At 45.6% G+C, this 26139-nt stretch overlaps 1 protein-coding gene across 6 annotated transcripts in view; it reads right to left on the bottom strand.

Moving 5' to 3' along the window:
* Positions 1-26139, bottom strand: part of GRM5 (glutamate metabotropic receptor 5) — a 1801008-nt gene that overhangs the window by 84264 nt on the left and 1690605 nt on the right. For all 6 annotated transcript variants that reach the window (XR_011284099.1, XM_069639438.1, XM_069639437.1 and 3 more), the window contains exon 8: positions 10287-11226. Coding sequence is in view for 5 of the 6 variants with exons in the window: in XM_069639438.1 (XP_069495539.1) it covers positions 10287-11226 (940 nt within the window). In the remaining variant the exon portion in view is untranslated. The remainder of the gene's footprint in view (positions 1-10286; positions 11227-26139) is intronic.

Genomic DNA, 26139 nt, shown 5'->3' with positions numbered 1-26139 from the left:
CCCTCACCCTCATCAAAATTAGATGAGTGTGACTCACCCACAAACTACTCTCAGGGGCGCCTGATTCCTCCAGCTGTCCCGCCAGGTGTAACCTGATGGCACATGACTCATCCACTCACTTCAAGATACTGACATTGACCAGCGTGACTTTTACAACCCAATATCTCTGAAGATTGCACCCACTCATTACTTTGTGCTGCTCTATTTCCTACAGCTTCTCTAAATATGCCCGTACTACTGTAATTATCCTAAGTTTCCCACCAGCAATGAGCTTCTGCTCTCTGAAAACTGCCTGAGAATGATTTGCAGGACCAGCCATGTGTTGTCCTTTAAACAATGTGGATGCATTTTAGAAAAACAGTTCCAGAAATGCACCCAAAATACAGCCTTAATGAAACATCTAAGCTTTGGTGATATAGGGTAATTGTAAGAAAGTTCTTGCAGGCTTATTGAGGAGAGCGTGCATACTATCTGATTGGCTGAGATGTGCAGCTAGTACCTACAACGTATGAGGATCCTGGTCAGAATATAAACAACACCAAAAAGAATTTCGGATCCAGTCTAGAATCTCAATGCATGTTACATGCCAAATGGGTCACTGGTTTTAACCCCACATGGTAGATTCCACCTGTATTTTTGAGTTTTACCAAATCAGTACTATGCCATTGGCTTAAACACCTGTTATTATCTTGGGCCAATAGGTTAGTCAGTTTGCTGTTGCTATACAAATAACCATCACGAATCTCGAAGGTCCACTGAGAGACACAGAGAGAGAGAGAGAGAGAGAGAGAGAGAGAGAGAGAGAGACAGACAGACAGACAGACAGACAGAGAGTGAGAGAGATGCTTGGAGGCATAACCTGTCTTAGAACACTATTATGGTAATTCATGGATTATTTGCGCCGAAAAAAACTGGGATTTGTGTGCCATTCTGCCCGTAAATCCCCATTTGTTAAACAGGGATTTGCGGGCAGAATGGCGCACAAATCCCGTTTTTTTCGACGCAAATAATCCATGAATTACCCCCTATATGTCAACTACAGGATACATTTTCATGAACCCGGCAACTATGTCTAATGAGTATGGGTATTCAGAATTAGTTAAAGTTGTATTATCCTGCTAAATATTTTAAAGAAACATGGGAAGAAAGACCCCAACATTCGATTTTTAATTCCCAATAAAGATTTCATTTCTAAGCAAGGCTCCATAGAGAGCCAATAATGTTCTTTTGGCTTCACCAAGTACTGCTATAATACTGTCCACATCATGGTTTAGAAGATATCCCAAGTCACTGATCAAACTAAACATTAACCTTTTAACTCGTCTACTTTTAACTATGTGCCACCTAGCCACATCTGAGTGCTGACAAGATGTTCATAATTCTTGTCCTGAAGAACTTCTTATTCTTTTCCTTTCCCAAAATAGTGCCTCGTTGCTTGCCTACCATCAGTCCCTCTAAAGTCGCTCCGTAATAACCTATGCCAAATCCCTTCATATTCTACTTCCAGCAGGGCTTTCTCTCTAGTGCTATATTTTGTGACACATTCAGGCATCACAATCCCATCCCTGTGCTTGAATAGTCTCACTCTTTATCACTACTACCTTGCTTCGTGTCAAATTTCACTCTTAAATTGTCCTAAATCAGTTTCCCTCAATATTATGTTGCTGTTTTGCTTCTGTACCAGTTTATGTTGGGTGTTGTTTCGGCTCATGTCAACAACAGCTCTTCCAATTCTCTTCCTGCTCATGTCAAGAACTGCTCTTCCGACTGCTTTTCCTGCTCTTCTTACTCTTCCCTATGAATGAACCGTGCACTGTTATTTAGAAACAAAGTATGAATTTAAATATTTCAAGGAGGACCATATTTTAAATGCATTGGGGATTTTCTGTTGTTAAAACAAATTATGAGCCTTATAAGGAAGCATACAAGCATTAACAAGGGAAGAAATAAGTATAACAATTTAGAAGCGTCAATAATTGATAACACCCTAATGTGACATTAGAATAAACAATGTTTAATTGGTATTTCGGGAAGTGGTAGCTTTTTTCCAGATTTAAAATTATCAGATTTAAATTAACAGCTCAAAATGCAAGCGATTCAAAAAGGAAGGAGTTGAAGCATCACTAGGACGACAAAGAGGAAGGAATTCAAGATTACAATGGACAACTCCTAGATTGTAACATTAAAAGAATAATTTTGAAAATATATGTACAGATGTTCATACACTTTAAAGACAGAAACCTTTCCAAATGTAAGAGTAAAGTGTGATTTTTGTTATCTGCATTGTGAACATTTTGAGTGGTTTGAAGTTTGCCCAGTGGATTGTTGGAGGAGTCTGTAGTTTGAAGTCAGTGCAGGTCACATGACCTCTGCCCTTATTGTAATAGGTGTAGAGGAGGATCATGCTTTGGTGGTGGGAACACTTACAAATGCCCACCTAGATTACTGTAACAGCCAATTGATGGCCATCCCATTAGGACCCTTGACTCACCCTTCAAGTTTCGTAAGGCCCTAAAAACATCTAAGGGCCTCATTACGACCCTGGAGGTAACCATGGCGCTTTTTGTGGCATGACTACCCCCATTCCGGGTACCGGGTCCGGGTTCACTGAATATGGAAATACCGTGCCATTCCGACCTTCGAGGGCCCAGTATTTCCCCATTCAAGGAACCCGGACCCAGTACATCATCATTCCCATTTCAGCCTCCATAGGGAACAATGGGAATGGGGATGATGTTAAAACAGGCCCGTTGATGACGGGCCCGTTGTTAGCATCCTGGTCTCCCGCGAGCAGACCTCGTAATGATGAGGTGATAGGGGGTTAGTGGGGCCGCAGCTCTACCGGCCCCATTAACCCCCAACCGCCAGGCTTGTAAGAGGCCCTAAGCCATCTTCAGGCCTGTTGGGAGCTGTTTGCCCTCTAGGACGGGATGCAGTGTATCTATACAATTCTGGTAACTTATCTCTTTGGGGGTCACCTGCGCCATTATACAGTTTAGTCTGTTTCGAGTGCATTATAAATCCTAAAAATAAAGAGCTGGGCGGGTGAACAAAGGTTTCCTCCATTCTGTATTGATATATTGGTGAAAAGAAAGAGAGTGTAATTTGTATTTGTATTTATTTATTTATAAAGCGCCTTACGCCAAAGCGCTGTACAGTGGAACAACATAATACAAAAAACATAAATGAAATAACAGTTGAAGCATTTACAATATGAATCAATCGAACAATAAAACAGTGAGAAGAGCAATTAACTGAAGGTGATAGGGAGGAAAGGGAGAAGGGACTGGATAGGGGGGAGTGGAGGAGAGGAGAAGGAGGGGGAAAGGGGATGGGTGGAAGGGGGAAGCAGGAGGGAGAGGGGGGAAAAAGTCAGGGGAAAAGAGTCAGGAGGGGAAAGCAGAAGGGGAAGGGGTTTCAGGGAGGAGAATGGAGAAGGAGAGATTTAAGGGAAGTGCGGAATGAAGTGAGGGTGGGGGAAGAACGGATAGGAAGAGGAAGGGAGTTCCAGTGTAGAGGTGCTAGGAGTTGGAAGGAGCGAAAACGGGAGGAGGCACAGGGGGGTGGAGGTGCGGTGAGAAGGAAGTGGTCGGCGGACCGCAGTGAACGAGTGGGGTAGTAGGAGAGAAGGGAGGAGAGATAAGGTTGTGCAAGACCATGGAGAGATTTGAAGACAAGGCAGATAAATTGAAATTTAAGTTGAGAGTGAAAAGGAAGCCAGCCAAGGTAGGAGAGAGAGGTAGAGATAGAGTCACGGGAGGTAAGGAGACAGAGGATGCGAACAGCAAAGTGGTAGATAGATTTAAGAAGGGCAAGATGAGAAGCAGGAAATCCAAAGAGTAAGGAAGAGCAGTAGAAGAGGCGGAAGAAGATGAGGGAGGAGATTAAGAGTTTGGTAGCGTGGAAAGTGAGAGAGGGACGAAATTTGCAAATATTGAAGAGGTGGAAGCGACAGGTGCGATAAGTGAGGGAGATGTGTTGGGAGAAGGAGAGAGAGGAGTCAAAGAGAACACCTAAATTACGAGCTTGAAGAGGGATAGGAAGGTTGGAGGGAGGAAAGTGGATGAAAGGGGGAGGAGATGGAGGTGGAAGAGAGTTAGAGGCAAAGAATACGACTTCTGTCTTACCGGTGTTGAGAGAGAGAAAACTGGAAGACATCCAGTTCTTCATGGCAGTGAGGCAAGAAGAGAGTTGTAGGTGAAGGTCAGATGAGAAGGAGGAGAAAGAAAGGAAGAGTTGAGTGCCATCGGCATAGAAGTGGTGGGAGATGCCAAACGAGGAGATGACAGGAGCAATGAGGGAGGTGTAAAGAGAGAAGAGGAAAGGGCCAAGTACAGAGCCTTGGGGTACGCCATAATCAAGAGGATAGATAGGAGAGGACCGACCACCCCAGGAGACAGTAAAGCAGCGGGAAGATAGGTAAGAGGATAACCAGTTGAGAGCAGAGCCTTTGAAGTCAAAGGAGGAGAGAGTCTGAAGAAGGAGGGGGTGATCAACAGTGTCAAAGTCTGCCGAGAGATCGAGGAGAATAAGGATAGAGGATTGTTTGGCATGGCGGGCAGTAAGAAGGGAGTTGAGAATAGAGGTGAGAGCAGTTTCAGTGGAGTGTTTAAGACGGAAGCCAGATTGGTAGGGTGGTAAGAGAGAGGAATTAGTGACAAAGGATGAGAGTTGGGAGTAGGCAAGGCGCTCGAGAAGCTTGAAAAGGAATTGGAGAAGAGAGATAGGTCTGAAGTTCGAGGTGAGAAATGGGTCAGCGGAAGGTTTCTTTAGAATAGAGATGATTGTAGCATGCTTGAAAGTAGAGGGAAAGGTAGCTGAGGAGAGACAGATGTTGAAGAAGGAGGTGAGATAGGGGACAAGAAGAGGGTAAATTTTAGGGATGAGAAGGGAAGGGAGAGGGTCAGTTGGAGCGGACGTGGGGTGGGTTTTAGATAGGAGGGTGGAGACTTCAGAAGGGGAGACAGGTGAGAAGATGGACATGCAGGAAGAGGGAGGGGGAGGGGGAGAAGAAGGGAAATCAGAGGGAGGGTTGTGTATTTTTTGCCGAAGAGTAACAAGCTTAGAGGAGAAGAAGTTAGCAAAGTCAGAAGGAGAGAGTGAAGAGTTGGAGGAGGGATCAGGAGTAGGGGGAGAGAGGAGAGTTTGGAAGACACGGCGAGGGTGAGTCGCTTGGGATTGGAGTAGGTTAGAGTAGTAAGAGGATTTGGCTGAGGCCAGACAGGAGTTATAGATAGCATGGTAAGAGAAATAAGAAGATTGGTTAGAAAGCGAGGGAGATTTGAGCCATAGTCTCTCGTGACGTCTGAGAAGGCGCCTCATAGAGAGGAGTTGAGTAATGAGCCAAGGTTGAGAGGGTTTCCGGGTTGGGCAGAAGGGAGAAAGGGGATAGAGTTGATCAAGGGAGGATGAAATAGCATAGGAAAGAGAGGATAGAGCAATGTTTGCAGGTAATGAGGAGAAGTCATGGAGAGATGGGAGAAAAGAAGAGCAAGTGTCAATAAAGACGGAGAGGTCAAAGTTGCGGAAGTCACGGCGTGAGTAGATTGGAGGGGAGGGGATAGGAGAGGAGGAGTGAGGGAGAGGAGAAAGGGAAAAAGAGAGTAATACATGTTCAGAGAGATAGACAGGAAGGGTGGAGACAGGAGAAGAGGGGTAGGAAGAGGTTGAGGGTGGAGCCAGAGGAGTGGGTAGGGGAGGAAGGGAGAGGGGAGAGGAGGTATAAGTCAAGGATAGAGAAGAGGGGAGAAGATTGAGGGGGGAGGGAGATGAAGATTAAAATCGCCAATGACTGACAGAGGAGAGGGGGAGGGAGAGATAAGCGAGAGGAGGTGATCCAGGTCTTCATAGAAGGAAGAAAGAGGGCCAGGGGGTTGATAGATAATCAGGAGAGAGATAGGGTGGGGAGAGGAGAAAGATTTGTAAAGGAATTCAAAGGAATGGAAGGAAGGGGAGATGGAGAGGAAGGGGAGGAGATAAACTTGGGGTGGTAGAGGAGGCCAACACCTCCGCCACGGCCGGTAGGGTGAGGGTTATGAGAAAAGGAGGAGGAGGTGGTTAAGGAAGTGGGGACAGAAGTGTTATGGGGGGGATCCAGGTTTCAGTTAAGCATAGAAAGTGGAAGTTGAGGCAAAAGAATAGGTCAAGAACAGCTGCAGTTTTGTTGCAGATGGATCTAGCATTCCAGAGTGCCATGTTCATATAGCTGGAGTGGTGGGTGATAGGGGGCTAGAGGGGATTAGGGCGGTGAGTGCGACAGGAGGGGTCCCGGGTGGATAGGAGAAAGGGCAGGGCATTAGGAGGGAAAAGGAGAGAAGGAGGGAGAGGAGAAGGAAAGGGTAGTGAGAGGGGTGAGGGGATAAAGGGTTGCGAGAAGGAGATTTGGAAGATTGCATAACAGGGGGCTCAGAGATAGGATGAGTCAGGAAGGGCAGCAGTTGTAGGGACTTGTGGTGGAGAGGGAAAAGACTAATGCGGTAGTAAAAGACAGGGCAGTAAACAGAGGACCTGGCAGAAGTATCAGGAGCAATGCAGAGGATCCAAAGGAAGGACAATGGCAATCAAAGAGAATGGGAAGGTACGGTAATCATGGACAGCTGCATCCACTCCTGGGAGGGGAGGAACACAGGAGAGGAGGTAGGAGTGGAATGGAGGCACCAGTAGGACTCCAGTAGATGAGGTGGATGAGATGGGGCTGTAAATCTATTAAATTGTACCCACACGTGAGGATGGAGGTAGTAGTAGAAGGTAGCAGCAGGAGGATGGATAGGGGCAGTGAGGAGGTAACGTGGGAGATCGTAGGTGGCCCAAATGGTCATGTTGATGCAGTGAATCTCGTGTATTGGGGTGGGAGGCTGCAGGTGAAATCAGATGTGACAGGGAGGTGCAGTGGAGGAATTGAGACAGTAAAGTAAATGATAGAGAGTAGGGATCTAAGGTAACTACGTTCACAATTGAGTGGGGAGGACCACAGGCAATGGGATTAGGAGTGGGGTGTGGACACCAGGAGGGGAACAAATATAGTCAAAGGAGTGTGGGCTGAGTTTGCAATGGTCCGTGGGAGAACCGCAGGCAGTGGGCTGAGTTTGCAATGTTCTGTAGAAGGTCCGGAGATAGAGCTGGAAGGGTTGCGGGCGGTGGACAGGGACAGCAGGTGGGATCTTGATCAGGTACGCTGGCAGGACTTCAGGCAGCAGAGGCAATAGGGGCTAGGTAAGAGTCCGCAGAGATCAGTGAGTGGCTAGGTCTAGAGTGGGGAGGGTTGCAGGAGGTGGAAAGGGCTTAGGCTAGGGGTCTCGAGCAGTCACACTGGTAGAATTTCAGGCAGCAGAGGCAGTAGGGCTGAGTCGGGACTCCGAGCGGCCAGCCAGTGGGTTCGGACTGGAGAATCAAGATGAATCCAGAGAATCCTGAGAATCCAGAGAATCCAGAGAATCGGACTGGAGAATCAAGATGAATCCAGAGAATTTGAGACCAGATATCTTAAATAATGGCACACTAAAACCCTCATAACAATTTTGCCGTTACCCCGCCGATAATTCTTGCCTGGATACGGGGATGGCAGAGATGATGGTAAATTCCCATTCAATGGGATAGGAGTGCCTGAATAATCGGCACCGTTTGTGCCAGTGATTCAGGCATTTCTTTGTCGGTAAGGGCCTGATGTACAGGCAGGTCAGGCCTGCCAGAATTTCTGTGGCCCCCACCAGCAAGCTTGTGTTTTGCCGGTCTATGTAAAATGCTAGTGCTGGAATTACCAGATTTTTTCCAGATCATCAAAGTGATAATGAGGGCCTGTTGGTAGGCTTTGTCAGAGGGTGTGGCTCCACACAGAGCAATTCTGAAGTGAAAGAAACATAAGCATCATAACTTAATTCCATGTCAATAAGTATTCAAATTACAATAATAAAATGTGTATGGCTGCAAAAGTACATTTGAAACATTAATTGTACTAGAAAGATGTGTTTCAATTGTGAATAGAACAGAATCTGCTTTTCTGTAGTGAAATGACTGTAAAAGGTGGCACCTCATTTGATTAACATATTATTTTCAGAACGTGAGCAAGACATTGATTGCCAGCAGTGTGGGTTGCACACCCTTAGTACGTTAATGGTGTTGAACATCTTGTATTCGTAGGTTGAAATAATTCAATAACTACAGATTATTGGCAAGTGCTTGCCAATGAGAGCAAAAAGTGAATCAAAGCGGGTGTTGTGACTAACTACTTCTACTGCTGTGAAAGTAGTGTGGGTGTGTTCCTCAGACTCGGTCTCTAGGCACCACTGGTTGTGCAGCCAGATGGGCAGCTGATGACTGTGACACGTTGAGACACCCTGACCACAACACGCATTCCTTGTGCCAGCTATATGCCTTGTCGTTGGACCACTGGCATAAATGCATAGGCTTTGTAGCTTGTTGGCATTGCCCGCAGTGTAGTGGTCAACACATTGGGCCTCGTTACGATACTGGCGGTAGCCGTGCTGGTAAAACAGACACAGTTGCCGCCGGTATAATTTTTTTCCCGGCACCCAGGAATGGGCAATTACCGGGTCATTAAGGCCCGCCGGAGCTGATAATTGCACATTCCTGGGTGCCGCTGGAAAAAAATGCTGCCCATTCCCATAGAGCCCAATAGGGCTCAATGGGAATGGGGAGGCCGGATGCACCGGCTCCATTCTGAATGGTGCTGGTGCATCTGGCATGCTCTGCTCACGGGTGCCAGTCCGCCGGCCATGTGAGACCTGGTGGGCGAAAAGGCACCCACGAGCAGAATTTGTAGTTTGCCGGTTTGGCAATAACGGTATTGGCAAGCTTACTGGTACCATTGTTACTGTACCGGCAAACTTATAATGAGTCCCATTGAATACAACATTGTTTGGTCACAACACAAATCTGTAGTTATTAACTTTTCTCAACCTACGTATACAACAATATCACTGACACCATTAACGTACATTGCTCTGACTCTTTAGTGAGACTAAGGGTCTGCAACAAACACTGCTGGATTTATCTAGCCAAGGACCACAGTTCTGCCATTATCTTGAATGCCCCGAGCAGAGGCATTTTACAATGGGTATGCACCCCTCACTTTGACATTAATCAGAATAACCAATTACCAATTGAGAATAATGAGCCTACCTAGAGCGGTGCCCGCTCACACTTTTCCGCAGTAGTTTTAACTTGTCTATAACAAAACACTCCTCATTCAAATATAAAATAAAAATCACTCATATTGAAATTCAATCTTGCATTTTTCTCTGTCTCATTTCTTTCAGGAAAATAATATATCTTTTGCCTGAGTATTTCAGACCTGACACCACATGAAATAGTACAACTAAAACTGAAGATTGCAAGAGTGTCATTTCAGCCAATTGTGTTGATGAATTGATCTTATAGTGAAATGGTGAAATGTAATTTGTTTACTTCCATTATCCTCTGTGGTATTTTTACAACATTATTGTAAATTGGACGTCAAACAAGGTTCTGGGGGCTTCACTATAGCAATAAGCAATCCGTCTGGGTGCTTCACCGGGTGGCAAGACCCTGGGTGGCCCAAATTATAGGATAGAGTGAATTGAAGGCCTTAAGGCTGGCCCGTGGCACTACCCGGTGAAGCACCCGGTGAAGTCCTTAGAATATTAGCAACCTAAGGCTAAACTGCAGGGTACGCACAGCAATATATTTGTGTTTATCAACGGGCTGCAGCAAGCAAGCGACCCCGTTGTTTCACACAAAGGCATCCTTTTCTGACATGGCCACCATGGAAATGAAGGACAGAGTTCCGTGGGGAGCCCCTCTTCTATTTTGATAGCATCCATAGGTGTAGGGGAGCTGTGGCATGGCAGCAAGTGAATGAGGGCTGGAAGGGGATATGTTGGGGGTTGGCTGATGGGGCGATCAGGAAGCGGAAAGGAAGATGGTCACCGGATGTCACCACTGCTGGTGTTGCTCCGAATCCGAGCTTGAATCGTAAGATTCAGCTCATGTTTGGAGCAATCTGACTGGAGGACACACCCACTGAGGGTGCTCATTTTAGTTCTAGTAATAAGAAATAGTGTGTAACAAAATCGAACATAATGTTTTGGATTATCACCCAGTAAAACATCACCAATGTCCATGTGCTGAAGTAAACATTTGGCACACCATACCAAAATCAGAACATTTTGTATGTCAAAATAAGGCTGTCTTTTTTCTTGGTTCACATAACATTTTTCAATTGCATCAACAAATATTTCTAAATATAGTATAGGTATAGGTACTATCCAATATTAAAAAGTTATAGTTACCTCAGTGTTTCTCCAGAAGATCCCCGCCTTTTCCATAGATTGACTAAGCTGCTTGAGCGGCTAGCGGCTGAAGAGGACTTCCCGTCTCCCACATGCATACGCACCACCGTGGATGTCGTGAATGCACTACGCACATTCCTCTCAGGTTTTGCAAGGATGATGTACACCTTTGGAACAAACATGCAGCCGAGGGCCACTGTGGCACTCAGGCTGACAGAGAAGCACATGGTGATGATTTTGTAGTTGCTTCCAAAATATATTGGAACAAAAGCCAGCCAAATGATACAGGTTGTGTACATTGTGAACGCAATATATTTTGCTTCATTGAAGTTGGCTGGGACATTTCTGGTCTTGAACGCATAAAAGGTGCAACTTAAAATCAGCAACCCATTATATCCCAGGGGGGTAACAACTCCCATGTTGGTGGTGTTACAAATCAGGTAGACCTCACGTATGCTTGGGTAATCATAGACCACGTTTGGTGGCTCCATTATGAAAAGGGCTACGATGATGCCAAACTGGATGCAAATTAAGATGAAAGCGATAACTAGCTGAGCACAGGCGCTCATAAACCGTGGCTTTTTGGTACAGATTTTCTTCTTGCTCCCAGCCAGAATTCGTGCAATACGGTTGGTTTTTGTTACAAGTGCCGAATAGCTCATGGCTGGAGAAAGGCCAATGCCAATTCGCTGAAGGTAGCAGTAGATCCATTGAGGCTTTGCGATGAGACAGAAAGTGCACAAGTACCCTAAACAGATGCCAGCCAGAATGATGTAGCAGAGTTCTCTGCTCGACGACTTGACGACTGGAGTGTCCCGGTAAAGGATGAAAACGGCTGTCACAAACATAGTAGCCAGAAGACCCAGGCAGGCAAAAACCACCGCTGCGATTGGCTCAGGATCACCCCAGCGGAGATACTCGACAGGAATTGGATCACAGCCTATTTAAGAAATTGAAGACAAGGTACAGAATTAGGAAATCAATGTTAGTGTAAATTCCATTCAGAATTTATTTTTTAAAGGCTCCAGTGTTTATTAAGAACGATTGACTATGGTTAATATTAGCAAAGATGAAAACTGTGTACTTACACTTCACAACCAACATATGTATGATTGACAAAAGAACAACATTCCAGATGTAATAAAAAAAAACTATAATTGGTCTATACATTGCTGCATGCACTGGTAATATTTACCCATCAAAAAGGCAGTTAATAACTTGATTGATTGAGATATTTGTATTGCGCTTCTGGACGAACCAAATCGTATCTAGGAGCAGTTGTTATAACCTAAATCAGCCGTGAGATGTCAAGTGAAGGAACTTACTGTATGGTCCTAGACCATTTCTCCTCTAGTCTATTTAAACAAATAGGTTTTTAATTTTTGGACGGCCTTCTGCAATGAATGACATGGTAAATGAGGAGAACAATCATTTTGGGAATGTTTTAAATGACAGGCGTCATGGGAGCCCTCAGTCTACGGCTATCCTCTTGATGCCAGAAGCACATTATCTGTTTTGATTTAGTTGTACTGCCAATGAACTAAAGATGTAGATGACTGGGGAATTGAAGTATATATATGATGGTTAATGTAAATGTTTTACTGTTGTAGAAGTTCTTATGAACTAAAAACAACAATACACTAATAAATAAATAAATAAATACATTCTCCAAAGCGTTTGCATTGTTGCGGGACGCTGCGCCCTGCATTGCAGGTAATCAAGACAAAGTGACCAGTTACTAGCAGTTTGCAAGGTTCTCTTCATCATTCTTGTTCGGATCTTCTTTTGAAGTTTGCGATTATATGTATGTATTTGAGGGTGCTGTGCTGCTTTACACAAGATGGCTCATTGAGGCTTACATGCTTTGTTTTGCAGCACAACCTTGGCAAACCCTCAAAGGAGGGCTTGTGCGCCACTTTGGTCTTTCCAAACTGTTTTCAATATTTGCAGGGATTTAAATACATTTAAAGCTCTCATAAGGATTAATAGTTATGCTTGAAAATAGCATGGTTACACACCATAGATTTAAAAAATATATTTGTGGTACTGCCCATTTTTACATTTGTGACCCTTTTATTCATAATGTCTTTGCGACCATTCGTTTGAAACCACATTTCATTTTAATATCTGTTTCGTTATCCATCAGGTCATCTCAGGCACACTCTGGAATGCAGGCGTAAGTCTAACACAAAAGTAGAGTATTGGCTCCTGTGGGTTTTCAGAAGTGTAGTCAAACTTGTGGAAGGGCGCCCATTTCCATATTTCTAGGATTGGCTGATAACCTGAGACCTGTGAAAGCAATACATATTAAAAAGTGAAAGGGCAGGTGAAAGGGAATCAGCCATCCTTACGCTGCTTGCAAACAATAATAACATCAGCGTAAAGATAACCTCTCCTCACTCTTGACATTGCACAGTGCGACCCGGCTGCAAAGTGAAGAAAGAGGGGTACTCATCTTTGTGAAGTAAGAGGGGTACTCATCTTTGTGAAGTAAGAGGGGTACTCATCTTTGCATTAGAAAATCACAGAACCATTCTCCTAGGTTAGGTGGTTGAACCAAGAGTCATCATTCTAAACTGGTAACACTGCTCCTCTAACTCAAACCTGCAGATCCCACATGGAATGCATGATAGCCTACATGCAATTACATGCACAAGCTAGAAAGGAACAACCCCCCACTTTCACTAAGGGGGAGGAATATAAAAAAACAGGTGTGCCTAATCGCCATTTTTCTATGCACCTTTCTCTAGCACCAAATACTTGATTTTGATACTGGATAAATAGAAATGTTTTGGGATTTGTTAATGATTGACCAACGTTGTTTTGTATGAATGTGAACTGAACATAGTTTTGCTATACTGGCCGTTAAGCGGCATTATGGTGGATTGAAGTGCTGTTTAAAGGTGTCCTTGTATTATCTAGAATTAAAATTGTTAGAAAATGTTTTAATAGATGTGTGACTGAATGTACCTATTATATTTAGCGAGATTGCCACCAGCAGGCCCAGTTTAACTGGGTAAATAAGACCATGTAATGTATATATGAGGTCTTGTGGTGACCCACCCCTGCATAAAGTAAAGGGATCACCTTTGCTTTTTCTCAAATCAACGTTTAATCCAATAGCATGCCTCTTGTAATCACATTGTGGGGTGGGACTGTATACTGGGGGTGTGTTGAATTAGGGATGGCCGCTTTGTGAAAAAATAACCATAGATCAAACTGATCTGTACAGGAATAACCTTCCTGTGAACATCAGGCCTATTTTGAGGCCTGGAAAACCACAAGAGCAAGTAATCAAACTGATTCGAAACTGATAGAAGCAGCAGGGCAACTGCTCTCCTCAAAACATGAAACTGACCAACACCCTCTCAGTGGTCTTAATTGTACTAACCAAGTTGATGAACTTTGGCCACACAATTATTGAATCCACTTTCCGAATTTACACAAAAGTTCCATCACTGAAAGGGTTAAGAATAAACTTGCACCCATACTGCAGCCTTTCACACAGCATCATTCGAACCACATGAAGACTGGAGATATTTGGTCAAATATTACTCCCAGTTCATGTGCTGTTGTAGAGAAATGAACCCTCTTACATTTCAATACGCATCGCCAGGCACTGACCACCAACCATCTGTCTGATGCCAAATTCACGCTGAAACTAGTCACACGAATGTATGGGGCCAGCATCAAGGATACTGGACTCACAAACACTGTCTTCAGCACATTCTCACATGCATTTGCCACAGCTTCATACCACTAATTGGTGCAAAGGCCGACACTGTGGTAACAGGTTGGAATCAGGTGAACACATTGCATGCGCTTGCCCTTCCATTGAGACCCACTCCACCAAGTCGAGAATGATAGCAAGCTCAATAGCACTGCTTATGCGCATCGAAGTGTAATTGGTGAGCCAGATTACCACAGTAAATAGTCAAGAGAAATGCCAGTTGAAAGATACTAGAGGCGAGCTATCACACACACAGTCAGATTATGGTGGCCCAGTTGCCACATGTAACTAGGTTCATCACATGTAGCAGCGCCTCGATGCCCAAGGGCTCTTTGTGCGCTATTGAAATTTAAATAAATAAATAATCACATTATTCACACAGTTCTACTGACCTATTTTCATCACAGTTTGGTATCTTAATGGCATATACATTGGGCTCCCACAAAAGCTACTATTCACACTTCAGAAAGTCTAAAACTAGGAGGCCTTTCCCACTTTAGTCTAAAAAGGAGGGAATGAAACACTCAAGAACTCAACTCTTTGCATTGTGTTAAACTGCCCAAATGCACACACTTTACTTCGTTCTGCACCTAAAATGACCAAAGCAAGTACTCCTTGAATGCTCATCTTTTAAAAAAATTACTGAGGTGTGGAGGTGGGAGAATAGCTGTGTAGGTTCCATGCTGAAAAGTAAGTGTGGTTCGTGGAGAGCACACAAAGCAGGAGGAGAACGGTAAGTGATGTCTATGCAGTTATTCATGCTTCATGAACATTCGTGGGTTATACGCCGCCTGCAACATCTTCCTTCTCTCCACTTCACTGCACCATCGCCACTCCTAGAACACCCAGATGTTCCAGAAGCCTGGCCACTAGGGGTTCTCTCTTGCTCCACACTTCCAGACATGGTCTTGCTTAAACCCCTCTACCAACACATGCATAACACAGATCAGTGCAGAGGCCAGGCACTCAAGGGCAAATAATACACCCCCTTTTATTTCCTCTCTCGTTCTTTTATACTTCTTCCATTGATCTGTTTTTCTTTTCTCTGTAAACATCTAGCATAAACCTTAGGGCCTGATTCACAGAAGTTTTTTATAATGGTGCAATGTCATAGGAAAGCACTCTGTGCATCAGACCCTTAATGTCAATTCACCGTAGAGCGCAGTGCAAACCAAACAAAACAGTCACTGTGCATAGTGTGATCTACTGTGTGGCACATATTGTAGTTTAAGGGGCATTTTCACAGCATTGGAGCTGGAGTGCTGCACAGTTCCAGAAAGAGCACAGAGTGGATAAAGCAGAAGTCTTTCTGCTGCTTTATCTAATGCCATCCAGACCACTCTCCTTACAGAGGCCCTTATAGTTGTTGGGTGTCCTGACCCACGTTTGAGCTATCATGCAACATTTGGTGCTGTGGGCTTAGAAAATCCAAGATGACCAAAAAGCCCACATGTGCGCCAGAATCCAGGAGAACCACGCAGTTTGTGCGCACACCAACATGTTACCTAACTTGCCACCCACCAGTGTAAAGAAAGATCTTTGTTAACAAAATCCACTGTTACTGATGTCAAAAAGTTGCTGAAATCGTGGCTCACCGGACCACTTTAAAGATTCAACCCTTTTGTGGGGTTCCACATAACCATTTTACTGTAAGGAGCCCCATCAAAACAATGTTAAGTAAGGATTATTTACTAGCATGTAAGAACCATTCCTGTTTGGAATGCATTAATCCAAGAAAGATCCCAAAAATGGATGCAGTACCAACAAAATCCTCAAGGCGGCGCTAGCGGTCTAAACTCTGACAGGAGAACTGAGTGCAGTTGCTGGCAAAGGAATTTGACTCGGCTGACTTCAAAGGCTGTATTTTAATCAAAAATTAGCCACCTGCTGTTCCCAGAGGCCAGAAGCCTGGGAAACCCTCTCACCTCAAGAGATTCACACCACAGCCCAGGATATCACATGGTCATAATAACCAAATGCAAAGTGACCCCCTGGTCTGCTGACCTCAGCCTCCTGGAGACCACACAATAGGCTATTGCACTTGAATAGAATATGTTGATTTTGACTGTTTCCTGTCAACAAAGGCCTGCCTGCCAGCAGAGGCATGGTCACTGACCCAACCAAGTCTTGGAGGCGGACTCCAACACTCTGAGAACTGAATTGAAAGCAAAATATATATTTTACAGAAACACTGATAACTCTTTGTAATCAAATGACAGGAATGTATAACTTTGAGAGCCTTAATTTAAAAAAGTACCTTCGATTCAAGCCCAAACTCCAATTTGTGTGATGTTCTGGGGCAAAACCCTGCTATTTATTGACACCACATACTCTGTGTTTAAGCTAGAGATATGGGAATTTACTGGAGTAGGTATGGACAGCCTGTGTATATGTGTATAACTTTTAATGAAGAACCAAGGTTGCATAACCCAATAAAATCGAAAATAAGTTGCCATTTTTGAATGCAAGCCCCCAGGAAGAGCAGAGTTTGAACAGAGTATACCTCATGTGATATGTGATATGTGATGGGTGCATGTAATTTTAAACAACTGTGTATCTGTGCAATATGTATTTGAATCAAATATAGATTTGTGGGCAAACTGACCAGGGGAGGATCCTCTGACCCATAAAACCTTCAGCATCACTCTGACTCATATTTCCTTCCCCCAATCATGGGAGAGGGGAGAATTGGGCCAATGACAAGTAGAGAGGGGCAGGCTTAGCTAGGCCCAGGCACACAGCCATTTTCAAAACACATAAAAAGAGACTGCTGGGACAGGTAGAGACATTCAAATCCAGTTGCTGCAACACGCTCTGCCGGACCACACAACATCCAGAAGATACCAGATCCAACACTTAGACTTTAAAACTCCAAAGAACTTGATTCAGAACTCAAAGCAAGGGCCTAAACCCACAAACTGAGAACTCTTCTCAGCAGGCCTCAGCATCCAGCAAACCTAACAGCGGTAGCAGCATCCAGGAGCCGTGCAGATCAGCGCTGTGTCCAGAGAAACCTGTGCAGAAAGATCCAGGAGCTGTGCACAGACGCTGTACCCAGAGATCCAGGAGCCGGGCCAGGAGCAGTGTCAGACCAGACCAGCAGAGCAGAGACCAGACGCTGTGCGCAGAGACTGTCCGGGGCGAAACCAGAACCGAAGCCATCTTGACCCGATCCGTGAGACCTAGACCTTCCAAATACATTGTGAGTACAGCTAGGACGGTGTGAAACCAAATCTCTTAGTTTCCAGTGATATAATTCAATCTATTTAATCTAAGTAGAACTGCCTCCTAACTGTCACTTGTCAATTCTGCAGCCACATAGCTGTCACCTGTCAATTTGAGTTACTTTAAATTCGAAAAGCGACCTTTACAAAATCGTTCATATCTTTGGAACCGTTTGGGCTAGAAACTTGGTTTAACTTTCCTATGAAAGCTTAGAATCTTAGCTTTTCAACAAACCTAGAACCGACTACTCCTTATACTCTTGCCGTAATCGCGATTCACGCATTCGCGAATTTTGCCGCGATTCGCGATTTGGTTAAAAATCCAGCCACGTGTGAAAACAGCAGCTTCCTTGCTTTCCTTTGCCAAAAAATGTGTTTAACCTGCTAGTTACTCCTAGAGCATTGTTAAAGGGAGCCTGGGCTCATCCCAAGTATCTTTCACTCACCCTGAACCTCCTAAAGGGAATTAAAACCATTTTCAGCATATTGCTCATTTCATTGCCAGCACATATAAAAGCATTTTGGGCCTGTGTTTCAACTTCTATCCATAGTCTAAACTTGCTGGGGTGAACTGAATTACATTTGATTGCATGTCTGAGAACTGTGGGCTACTCTTCATTTCCTTACATTGCATAAGGGGGGGAGTGGATTGCCAGAGAAAAGTGATTACATTGTTTTGTTGAAATCATATTGAGTATTTTCTGTACTGCATTTTCATTCAACATTGCATCCATCTGAACTTATATCAAGCATTCTCTACCACCTTATTCTTCTGTTCCTATTCACAAGTGTGCTACCTCATCCTTAGACTACTCCTGGGTAACCAAATCAGTTTACTAGTAGGACATTATTCACTGTTGATCACTGCTCATGTTTTAAGTGTGATATTAATTATTAATTGATCATAAAAGTGTGATATATATATATATATTGTTTAATTTTTCTCAAATAAACCTTTTAAACTTGCAAAACAGAACTACTTCTTGGCTCAGTCGGGTCAGGGGGATTCTAAGAGAGGGGTGTTATATAGGGGTAGTCGTCCAGATTTCATGAACTGGACATAAAGATATATCACTAAGGATTTCCATTCCGTACCCCAGACTAGGCATTGACTTAGCTGTAGTATTTAATTGGATCTTCTTACAAATTGGGGGCTCGAGCCGGACGTCTGGCTTAGATCTATCACTTGTGCAGCTTAATACAGTGTGCTAACTGATGGGATACATACATCCAGTCGGATCACCACGCTGTTTTACGCTGTAAAGCACTCTTCAAAGGGACACTCTAAGGAAAAGGTCTGTTTTTTTTCAAAAATAAAATACTAATTTCTGTAAGTCAGGACAGAGATCAATCTCTAGAATGACGACCTTGGTAGACATGAAAATAGCGAGGGAGCACCTCTTACATAAGCTATTTGTGAGAGGTGAGTGGACTCACCAGGACCAAACGGTCTGGTTGCAGGCCATCGCGCAACAGGTCACTGAAACAGGGTCAGACATATGGAGAGATCAGGGTCCATTACATGTGGCCCTGAGTGAACTATATATGGCTCCTAAAGCCAAAGATGAACACAATAAGATTGCCAGGATAGCGGCATACCTGTACCTATATATAGGAGACATGCAGGATAAATGTACTGAAATCCAAGATCTGGCAAATAGGCGACAGATGGCGTTAGAGAAGGTCCAATCTGATCTGGACTCTTCTGAGCAGAGGCTGCTCAGGAGCCAGGAGTCAGAAAAGGACAGCAGACAGTACATCACTAAAATAAAGGAGGACATGGATGTGCTGCAACAGGAAAAGGCTGACCAGGATACCAGAATTCTGGCTTTGCAGAAGGAGCACCAAGACAGTTTGGACTCCTTACTGCAGTGCCAGAAAAAGCTGGAGCAACAGATCCATTTCAACAGGGCATGCACAGAGCAGGTAGCCACCCTGCAAATCCAACTAGACAGAGAAAAAGAGGAGAGCAATAAATTGATTCTAAAAGACCTGGATACCCAGGCAGAGTTTGATGAAGAACGCCAGAAAGCTTGTTCCTTTCAAAGGCAGAGGGACGACCTGGCGACACAAATGCAGGCTCTTGGTCAGGAAAGGGATACCTTAGACCAGGAAGTCTGCCACTTAAAAAGGAAAATGGAAGAAAATCACCTGGCCCTCCAGGGACTGGGTGACCTCCAAAAAGAACACCAGAACTTGTCAGAGCACACCAGGAGGGTGGAGGATGCTCTGGCAAGAAAAGAGCAGGCCAATAGGGACACAGCTCAGGAGGTAACCCTCCTGCAGCAGAGACTGGCCCAGTACTCCAGGACCAATCAGGAGGCACAGAGAGAAAATGAGGCTCTATATCAGCACAATGATAGGCTCCGGCAACAGGTAGCGATGCAGGAGAGACTGATAGAGTCGAGTAAGGCCTTAACTGAGGAACTGAAAGCACAGGCTCTTGCATTGCAACAGGGAGCAGGGGCGGATAGAGACCAGGTTCGCTGGGAGAGGGAGACTCCTGAGCATAACCTCAGGAGCCGTAGTACCAGAGGCCTTCATATCTCTCAGTCCCTGTACTCTGCCACCCCCATGATCCCTCGCGCACATGAGCCCAGGGCCACGGGGTTGGCAGATTACTATCCAACCAGAAGTATGGGGCTCATAGGCCAGTACCTCCCAGGAATGGAGGGGCGGGCATCTGGGTATGGGCACCCAAGCACGGTGGAATTTAGTGGGGAACCCCAGGAGAGTAGGCCCATTAAGGGCATCCTGAAAACTTCTGCCCAGTTAGGTCAGTGGGGGGGGGGTACCCATCAAATCCTGGCAGCAAGGAGGAATCTGAAGACTCCTCTGAACGGCGCAGGACATAGGAGACCAGGTCCCCACATTCTGCCAGCCATTCCCAGGCTCGCAAAATCCGGGAAAACCTGGAAGAGCAGACAGGAACCTCTGGGAACAGTGCCTCTGAGTCAGAGGATGAATTGACCAGGGTTACCCGAACCAAAAAGGCCAATAAGGCAAAAAGGGCCTTGCTTAAGGACCCATTGAAGCAAATAAAGGCAATAAGGAGTGTCATCACGCCTTATCATAAGAACGCCAAGTATTCCGTTTGGGAACACTTGGAGCTCTAGGAGCAAATGATGGAGACTTTCCATTTGAAGGACAGCAGTAGCTGCATCCAGTACGTCAAATGGACATTCTCCCCAGAATACTCCAGTTTCTTTGCGGGGCTGGAGGACCAAAATCATTTAAGATGGTCCACCTATAAGGCGGCCATCTTGAAACATTTTTCTGTTCACAGAAATCCTCAAGAGGCTCGCAAGGCAGCCTACAATTTGCAATGTGGGGAGGATCAGGCCCCACAAGAGTTTGTGCAAGAATTAAAACGTGCTTTTGCGCAGACCACCAGAAGGGTGCGCACGGATAGCAGAGAATTTATCAATACGTTTTTCCATGCCTTACCCAAATACATAATGACCCAGCTCGTGAGAGATTTTCATGAGAAAAGATCTTTAGACTGGGTCATTGAACAGGCTACCCGGATCTATGAGGTGCAGAAGCCTATCGAAAATAAAAATAATTCGCCCAAAAACCCCAAAACCAACAGCACCCCTGCTGCTGCCAAGGTGGCAGAGGTAAAGGTTGCCCCCGTTTTAGACTTGGAGATGGGAGGGCCTAAAAACCTACCTGCACCTAATAATCCTAAGCCCAGAAATACCTCGGGCCAGTCACAGACAGGGAGTCGAGGAGGTAGTCCCACAAATGGGGTCCCCCGCTCCCCTGACTATGTAAGTCCCCGCTACAAGGGAAACCGATCAATCCTGGGTTATGTGTGGACTCCTCCAGCCCAAGGGGGGGGATCCAGCCAAGCACCTAACCCAGGGAACTTCCCTCCCAACTTCCCACAGGAGGGCAGAAATTCTCCAAATCCTGGGCAGAACTTTTTCCCCAGGTATCCACCCAATTTCCTGCCCGAAAATCATCCATCCTTCTTTCCCCAATTCCCTGAGCCCAGACAACCTAATCCGGGAGAGGGGAGGCCAAGGGTGGAGGGGTACCAAAATCTTCCCAACCAGGGGTACTACCAGAGAAGGGATAGCTACCCTTCCCGGGATCAGCCCAGGGGAGAAAATAGAGCCCCGTATCAGCCTGAGCGGGTTTCCCAGCTAGAGCGCCAGGTCCAAAATATGGCACGGGATCTGGGTCACATACTGAGGGCTCAACAGAACCCTCAGATGAGCATGCCACCGCAGAATGCCCCAAACTCTGGACCTGGTGCTCCAGAACAATGACGGGGGCAGCACCCCGATAACACACCGGTTCCCAGGGAGGAGGCACAAGGGGAAGGGGGGTGTAAAGCCTTGGAGGAAGCTTCCTTCCCAACTTGTAAACAGCCCCTGGAAAACCAGGAAACGGAAACAAAATCTCCTAGCCCTGAAAGCCTGCCTCCCAAGGAGCAGAGGGGTGGTAGGAGAAACAAAGGACCCAAACAGACCCACTTTGTGGAGGAGGTACAGATCTTCCAATTTGAGGGAGAGGGATCCTCAGAAGATCCTGGGAAAAGGATCTTCTCCTTCAGAGATGGGGGAACTCCTCCCAAAGAAAAATGGGTCCCAAGGGATTCCAATCCAGACTGGGGAGATATGGAGACTGAGCTACCGCCGCCCATCATCTCATCCCATAATCCACAATACCAAAATCCCCTGGTTCAAACCCACCCTGGTGACTGCCTCCAAAAAAGGGGGGGGGGCGGTCCAGAACCGGAACCAGGGGAACCCACAATGGCTCTGATCTCCAGTTGCCAACTTTTTCTTTCAGATTCCCAAGACTCTCCACAGAATTCTGCCCAAATCTCTTCTCTAGCAATGTCCAAAACCAGAGAGTTTGCCCACCAGCTGTCCAAAAATGTGCATTATCTGTGCCCCCTTGAGGAGAAGGAGGGAAGATACTATGCCCCGGTTCAAGTACAGGGGCAGGGTACAATTTTGGCACTGGTGGACACTGGATCCCAAGCTACCCTTCTGTCCAAAAGGGCCTTTGAGGAACTAAATGCAGGAAGGGGGGAGAGTTACCAAATTGCTCTCACCTTTTTTCCTGGACAACTGCAGAACTTTGACGGGAAGGAAATTCCCGTTGAGGGGACTGCAGACTTGGACATTAAAATTGGCCGACACAAGGTGAAACACCCGGTCATAGTAGTGACTCTAGAGGGCTCCCCTTGTTTACTAGGGAATGACCTCCTGAGAAGGATGTCACCCCTAATAGATTGTGTAAACAAGGTCCTCTGGACCCAGACTAGCCGACCAATAAAATTAAAACAGAGTGTCAACCATGTTAGTTTAAACGGCACCTGCCACATGGTTGAACAAAAATCTGACCAAGTAGAATTTCACTTCCAGAACAACCAAACTCCAGACGTGACAGTAATAGCAGTAGGACAACAGACTGGTGATGGGGGGTCCTCTCTATTTCTGAAAATCAACCTTCCTTCCAGTTTAAGGTGGTATTCCACACTGGAAGGAAACACTCTGAAATTCTTCACCAATCCACAATCAGAAACTCCCACTCCTATAGTCCAGAAAGATGTGAAATCAGCTTAGAGCCTGGCTGATATTCAGCAAATTGGAGAGCAGTTGTTCATCCCTGTTCAGTTAAATGATGGGAAGGTCTCTGTTCTCGCTCGAGTGGGTGTGAACAACGGTAAGAGCTTCATCAGCGAAGCCATGTTCCGCCAACTCCCAAAGATCCAGCCATTCCCACATTCAAACTGATAGACAAATGGGAAATGGACCTGGAAGCACCTAATTCCAAACATCTCCTGCCAAGCAGGTGTATGCTCAAAATCTCCATTGGCAACAAGAGCATAGTCCATAATTGTTGGGTCGTATGAGACGTCACTGCCGCCTTTTACTTAGGCAGTGACATTCTCAATCGCTTTGCCATTAGTTTGGACCTAATAACCTTCAAAGCTTGGTCCCGATTAGCGGATAATCCCATGGGCTTTGATGATCCAGAAAAAGCATTTAGGTCAGCTCAATTGCTACCTTATGCAGTTGAAATTCAGATCAAAGAGGAAGTCACCATCCCAGAAAGGACCCGACAATTCTCCCTGGAAGTGAAAGTTAAAAGAGGACAAAAATGGCAAAACCCTGATGCTTATATACATTTAAATGCTTCTCTCCAACAGCAAGGGTTGGGGGTAAACCCAACACCATTAGTCAACATAGAACATGACACCATTCCAATAGAGGTGGATAACAGCGACTTAAAGAGTATTACTCTAGCCGCAGGCACCATTATTGGAATGGCGGTTGATGGCCGACATTTTTCCATTGATTTAGGAAATGAACTGTTAGGACCAATCCCCAAGGACTGTTTTGACACTGAGAGTGATGACAATACAACACCAGACAGGATTTTTACCCAGCATGGGGGGAACTTCCTGGTGTACACTTCCTGCCCTTATGGTAAGGAAGATGTGAGTTGTGACTTCAGGAGGGAAGAGGTGATTTTCCAGGTCCATGAGGGTTGCCTTTCCCACCTGAGGCCTCCAGTCCAAATCAGCACTCTGACCAGGGACTTCTCCACCCAGCTGGAGGAGGCCGCTGAGATAGCCAAACAAGAAGTCTTTCCAGGCTTTAGGCAGATGGTGGAAGAGAGAGTCAACCTAGCTGATGCCTGTGTGACTCTGGAACAAAAGCAAAAGTTGAAACAAGTTTTCTTGGATTTCCAAGATCTCTTTGCGGTAGACTCATATGACTGTGGCCGCACCGACATCCACACAACAACAATCCCCACGGACCCTGGCATGACTCCAGTGTTTGTGAAGCAATATCGTTTGCCTCTCGCATCCATGGAGTCCCTTACTGAAATAATTAAGAACCTGGAGTCCCGGGGAATAATCCGTCCAGTTCACAGCACGTTCAATAACCCGGTGCTGGGAATATTGAAGCCAAACGGCCAGTGGAGACTCTGCGCCGACCTCAGGGAGCTCAACAAACGGGTCCATACTTCCCGATGGCCTCTGCCCTACATTGACCAAGGGCTGGCCCAGATTCAGGGGTCACAGGTATTCACAGCAATAGACCTGACCAATGGATACTGGACCATGCCTGTCAGTAGGGAGGACCAATACAAACTGGCTTTTACCTTTGGGGGCCAGCAGTACACATGGACCCGGACTCCCTTCGGATACCTCAACTCCGGCAATGAATTCAACATTTTCCTACATAAGGCCATGCCCGACCTGGGTGCGAGGGGTAACCTGGCTTATGTAGATGATGTCCTCATCAAAAGTTCATCTGTGGAGGAACACATAGCGGAGATCCGTTATGTTCTGACACAGTTGAGGGCCGCCGGAGCAAAACTTTCCTTTCAGAAAGCACAGTGGTGTAGAACCCGTTTTAATTTCTTGGGGCATGAGATTACTCCTCAGCGTCTCTGTCCCCAGGAAAAGAAAGTGGAAGCACTTCAGAAAATGAAAGACCCCACAACTCTGCGGGAACTAAGGAGCCTCCTTGGACTGACTAATTACAGCAGAAAGTTCATTGAGGGCTACGCAGAGATCACCAGACCCCTGATTCATCTCCTGAAGGGGGGGTCAAGTGGCAATGGGGTCCAGAACAAGCCGAGGCAGTAAAACAACTCGAAAGAAGCCTCTCACAAGCGCCCTGCCTAGCTTACCCTGTCAGAAACAAGGAGTTCTTCCTGGAGACAGGGTTCTCTAATACGTGCTTGACGGCAGTATTATACCAAAAGCATGACAAGGTCAATAAAGTAATCTCCTATGCGAGCAAAACTTTATCCTCTGTGGAGGAAAAATTCAACGATTGTGAGAAGGCACTCCTGGCAACGGTGTGGGCATTGAAGAATTACCGCCCGTTCATCCATGGGGAACACATCATAGTGGAGACTCCACACCAGCCTCTGCAATATCTCCAAAGTGACAGAATCCGGGCCAGAAATGTGAGGAATTCCCGAATTACTTCCTGGATTCTGTCAATGCAAGGCTTTCCTGTGGAGGTCAGATATGGCCAAAACAAGAAGAGTCCCCTCGCGCAAGGACTGGCTGACTTGCATGATTGTGCCAGGACGAAAGTCTAAAAATCAAGGACAACATGGAGGCATACCTTAATTCCCCACACAAAGTCTTTGAAGAAGACAATTGTGAGGGAATGCCCACGGTCTATGTGGACGGATGCTCTTACCATGTCGAAACCAACAGGGAGAAAGAACTGGTGGCCGGCGTAGGGAATGCATGGGTGAAGGAGACCCCAAAACCATCCGCTGGGTACAAAATTGGTCCCCGAAGTAGTCAGGTGGCAGAATTGATGGCTGTGCATCAAGCCATCCTCACTGCTGTCCAACACCAACTCCACGAACTGCTCATAATCACAGATTTTGATTATGTACGGAACAGGTTTGTGGAGCACCTGGTTAATTGGAAAACCAGAGGCATGTTATGTGCTAACAACAAACCCTTGAAACATGGGAAGTTGATCCAAAACATTGATGATCGGGTCACCTCGAAGGGGATGACCATCTATTGGAAGAAGATCAAGGGTCATTCCAAAGTAGAGGGACCAGACAAAACTGGAAATGACTTAGCTGATCAGCTGGCCAAAACTGGGGCCATCCAAGGGGATCTAATTGAGATTGAGTCCCTGTTGGGGGAAATCCAGGTCACTGCTATCACTAGGTCCCAGACAAATTCTCACAATGATCTTTCAATTGCACAATGGAGTAAGGAGACCCCTGATGCTGATTTGATTACCGCTCAGAAGGGGGATCCAATCATTGGTAAATTTTACCAATACATTGAGGACCCTGAGAACTTTCCCCTGACGGATACCGATTACAACGGGAAAGAGGACCTTAGAGTGTTGATGAAATGTCCAAAAATGTTCCGGATCCA

Source organism: Ambystoma mexicanum, chromosome 7q (genome assembly GCF_040938575.1).
Source record: "Ambystoma mexicanum isolate Mex_15411 chromosome 7q, UKY_AmexF1_1, whole genome shotgun sequence".
Taxonomy (NCBI): Eukaryota; Metazoa; Chordata; class Amphibia; order Caudata; family Ambystomatidae; genus Ambystoma; species Ambystoma mexicanum.
This window is presented reverse-complemented; position numbering and strand designations above follow the sequence as displayed.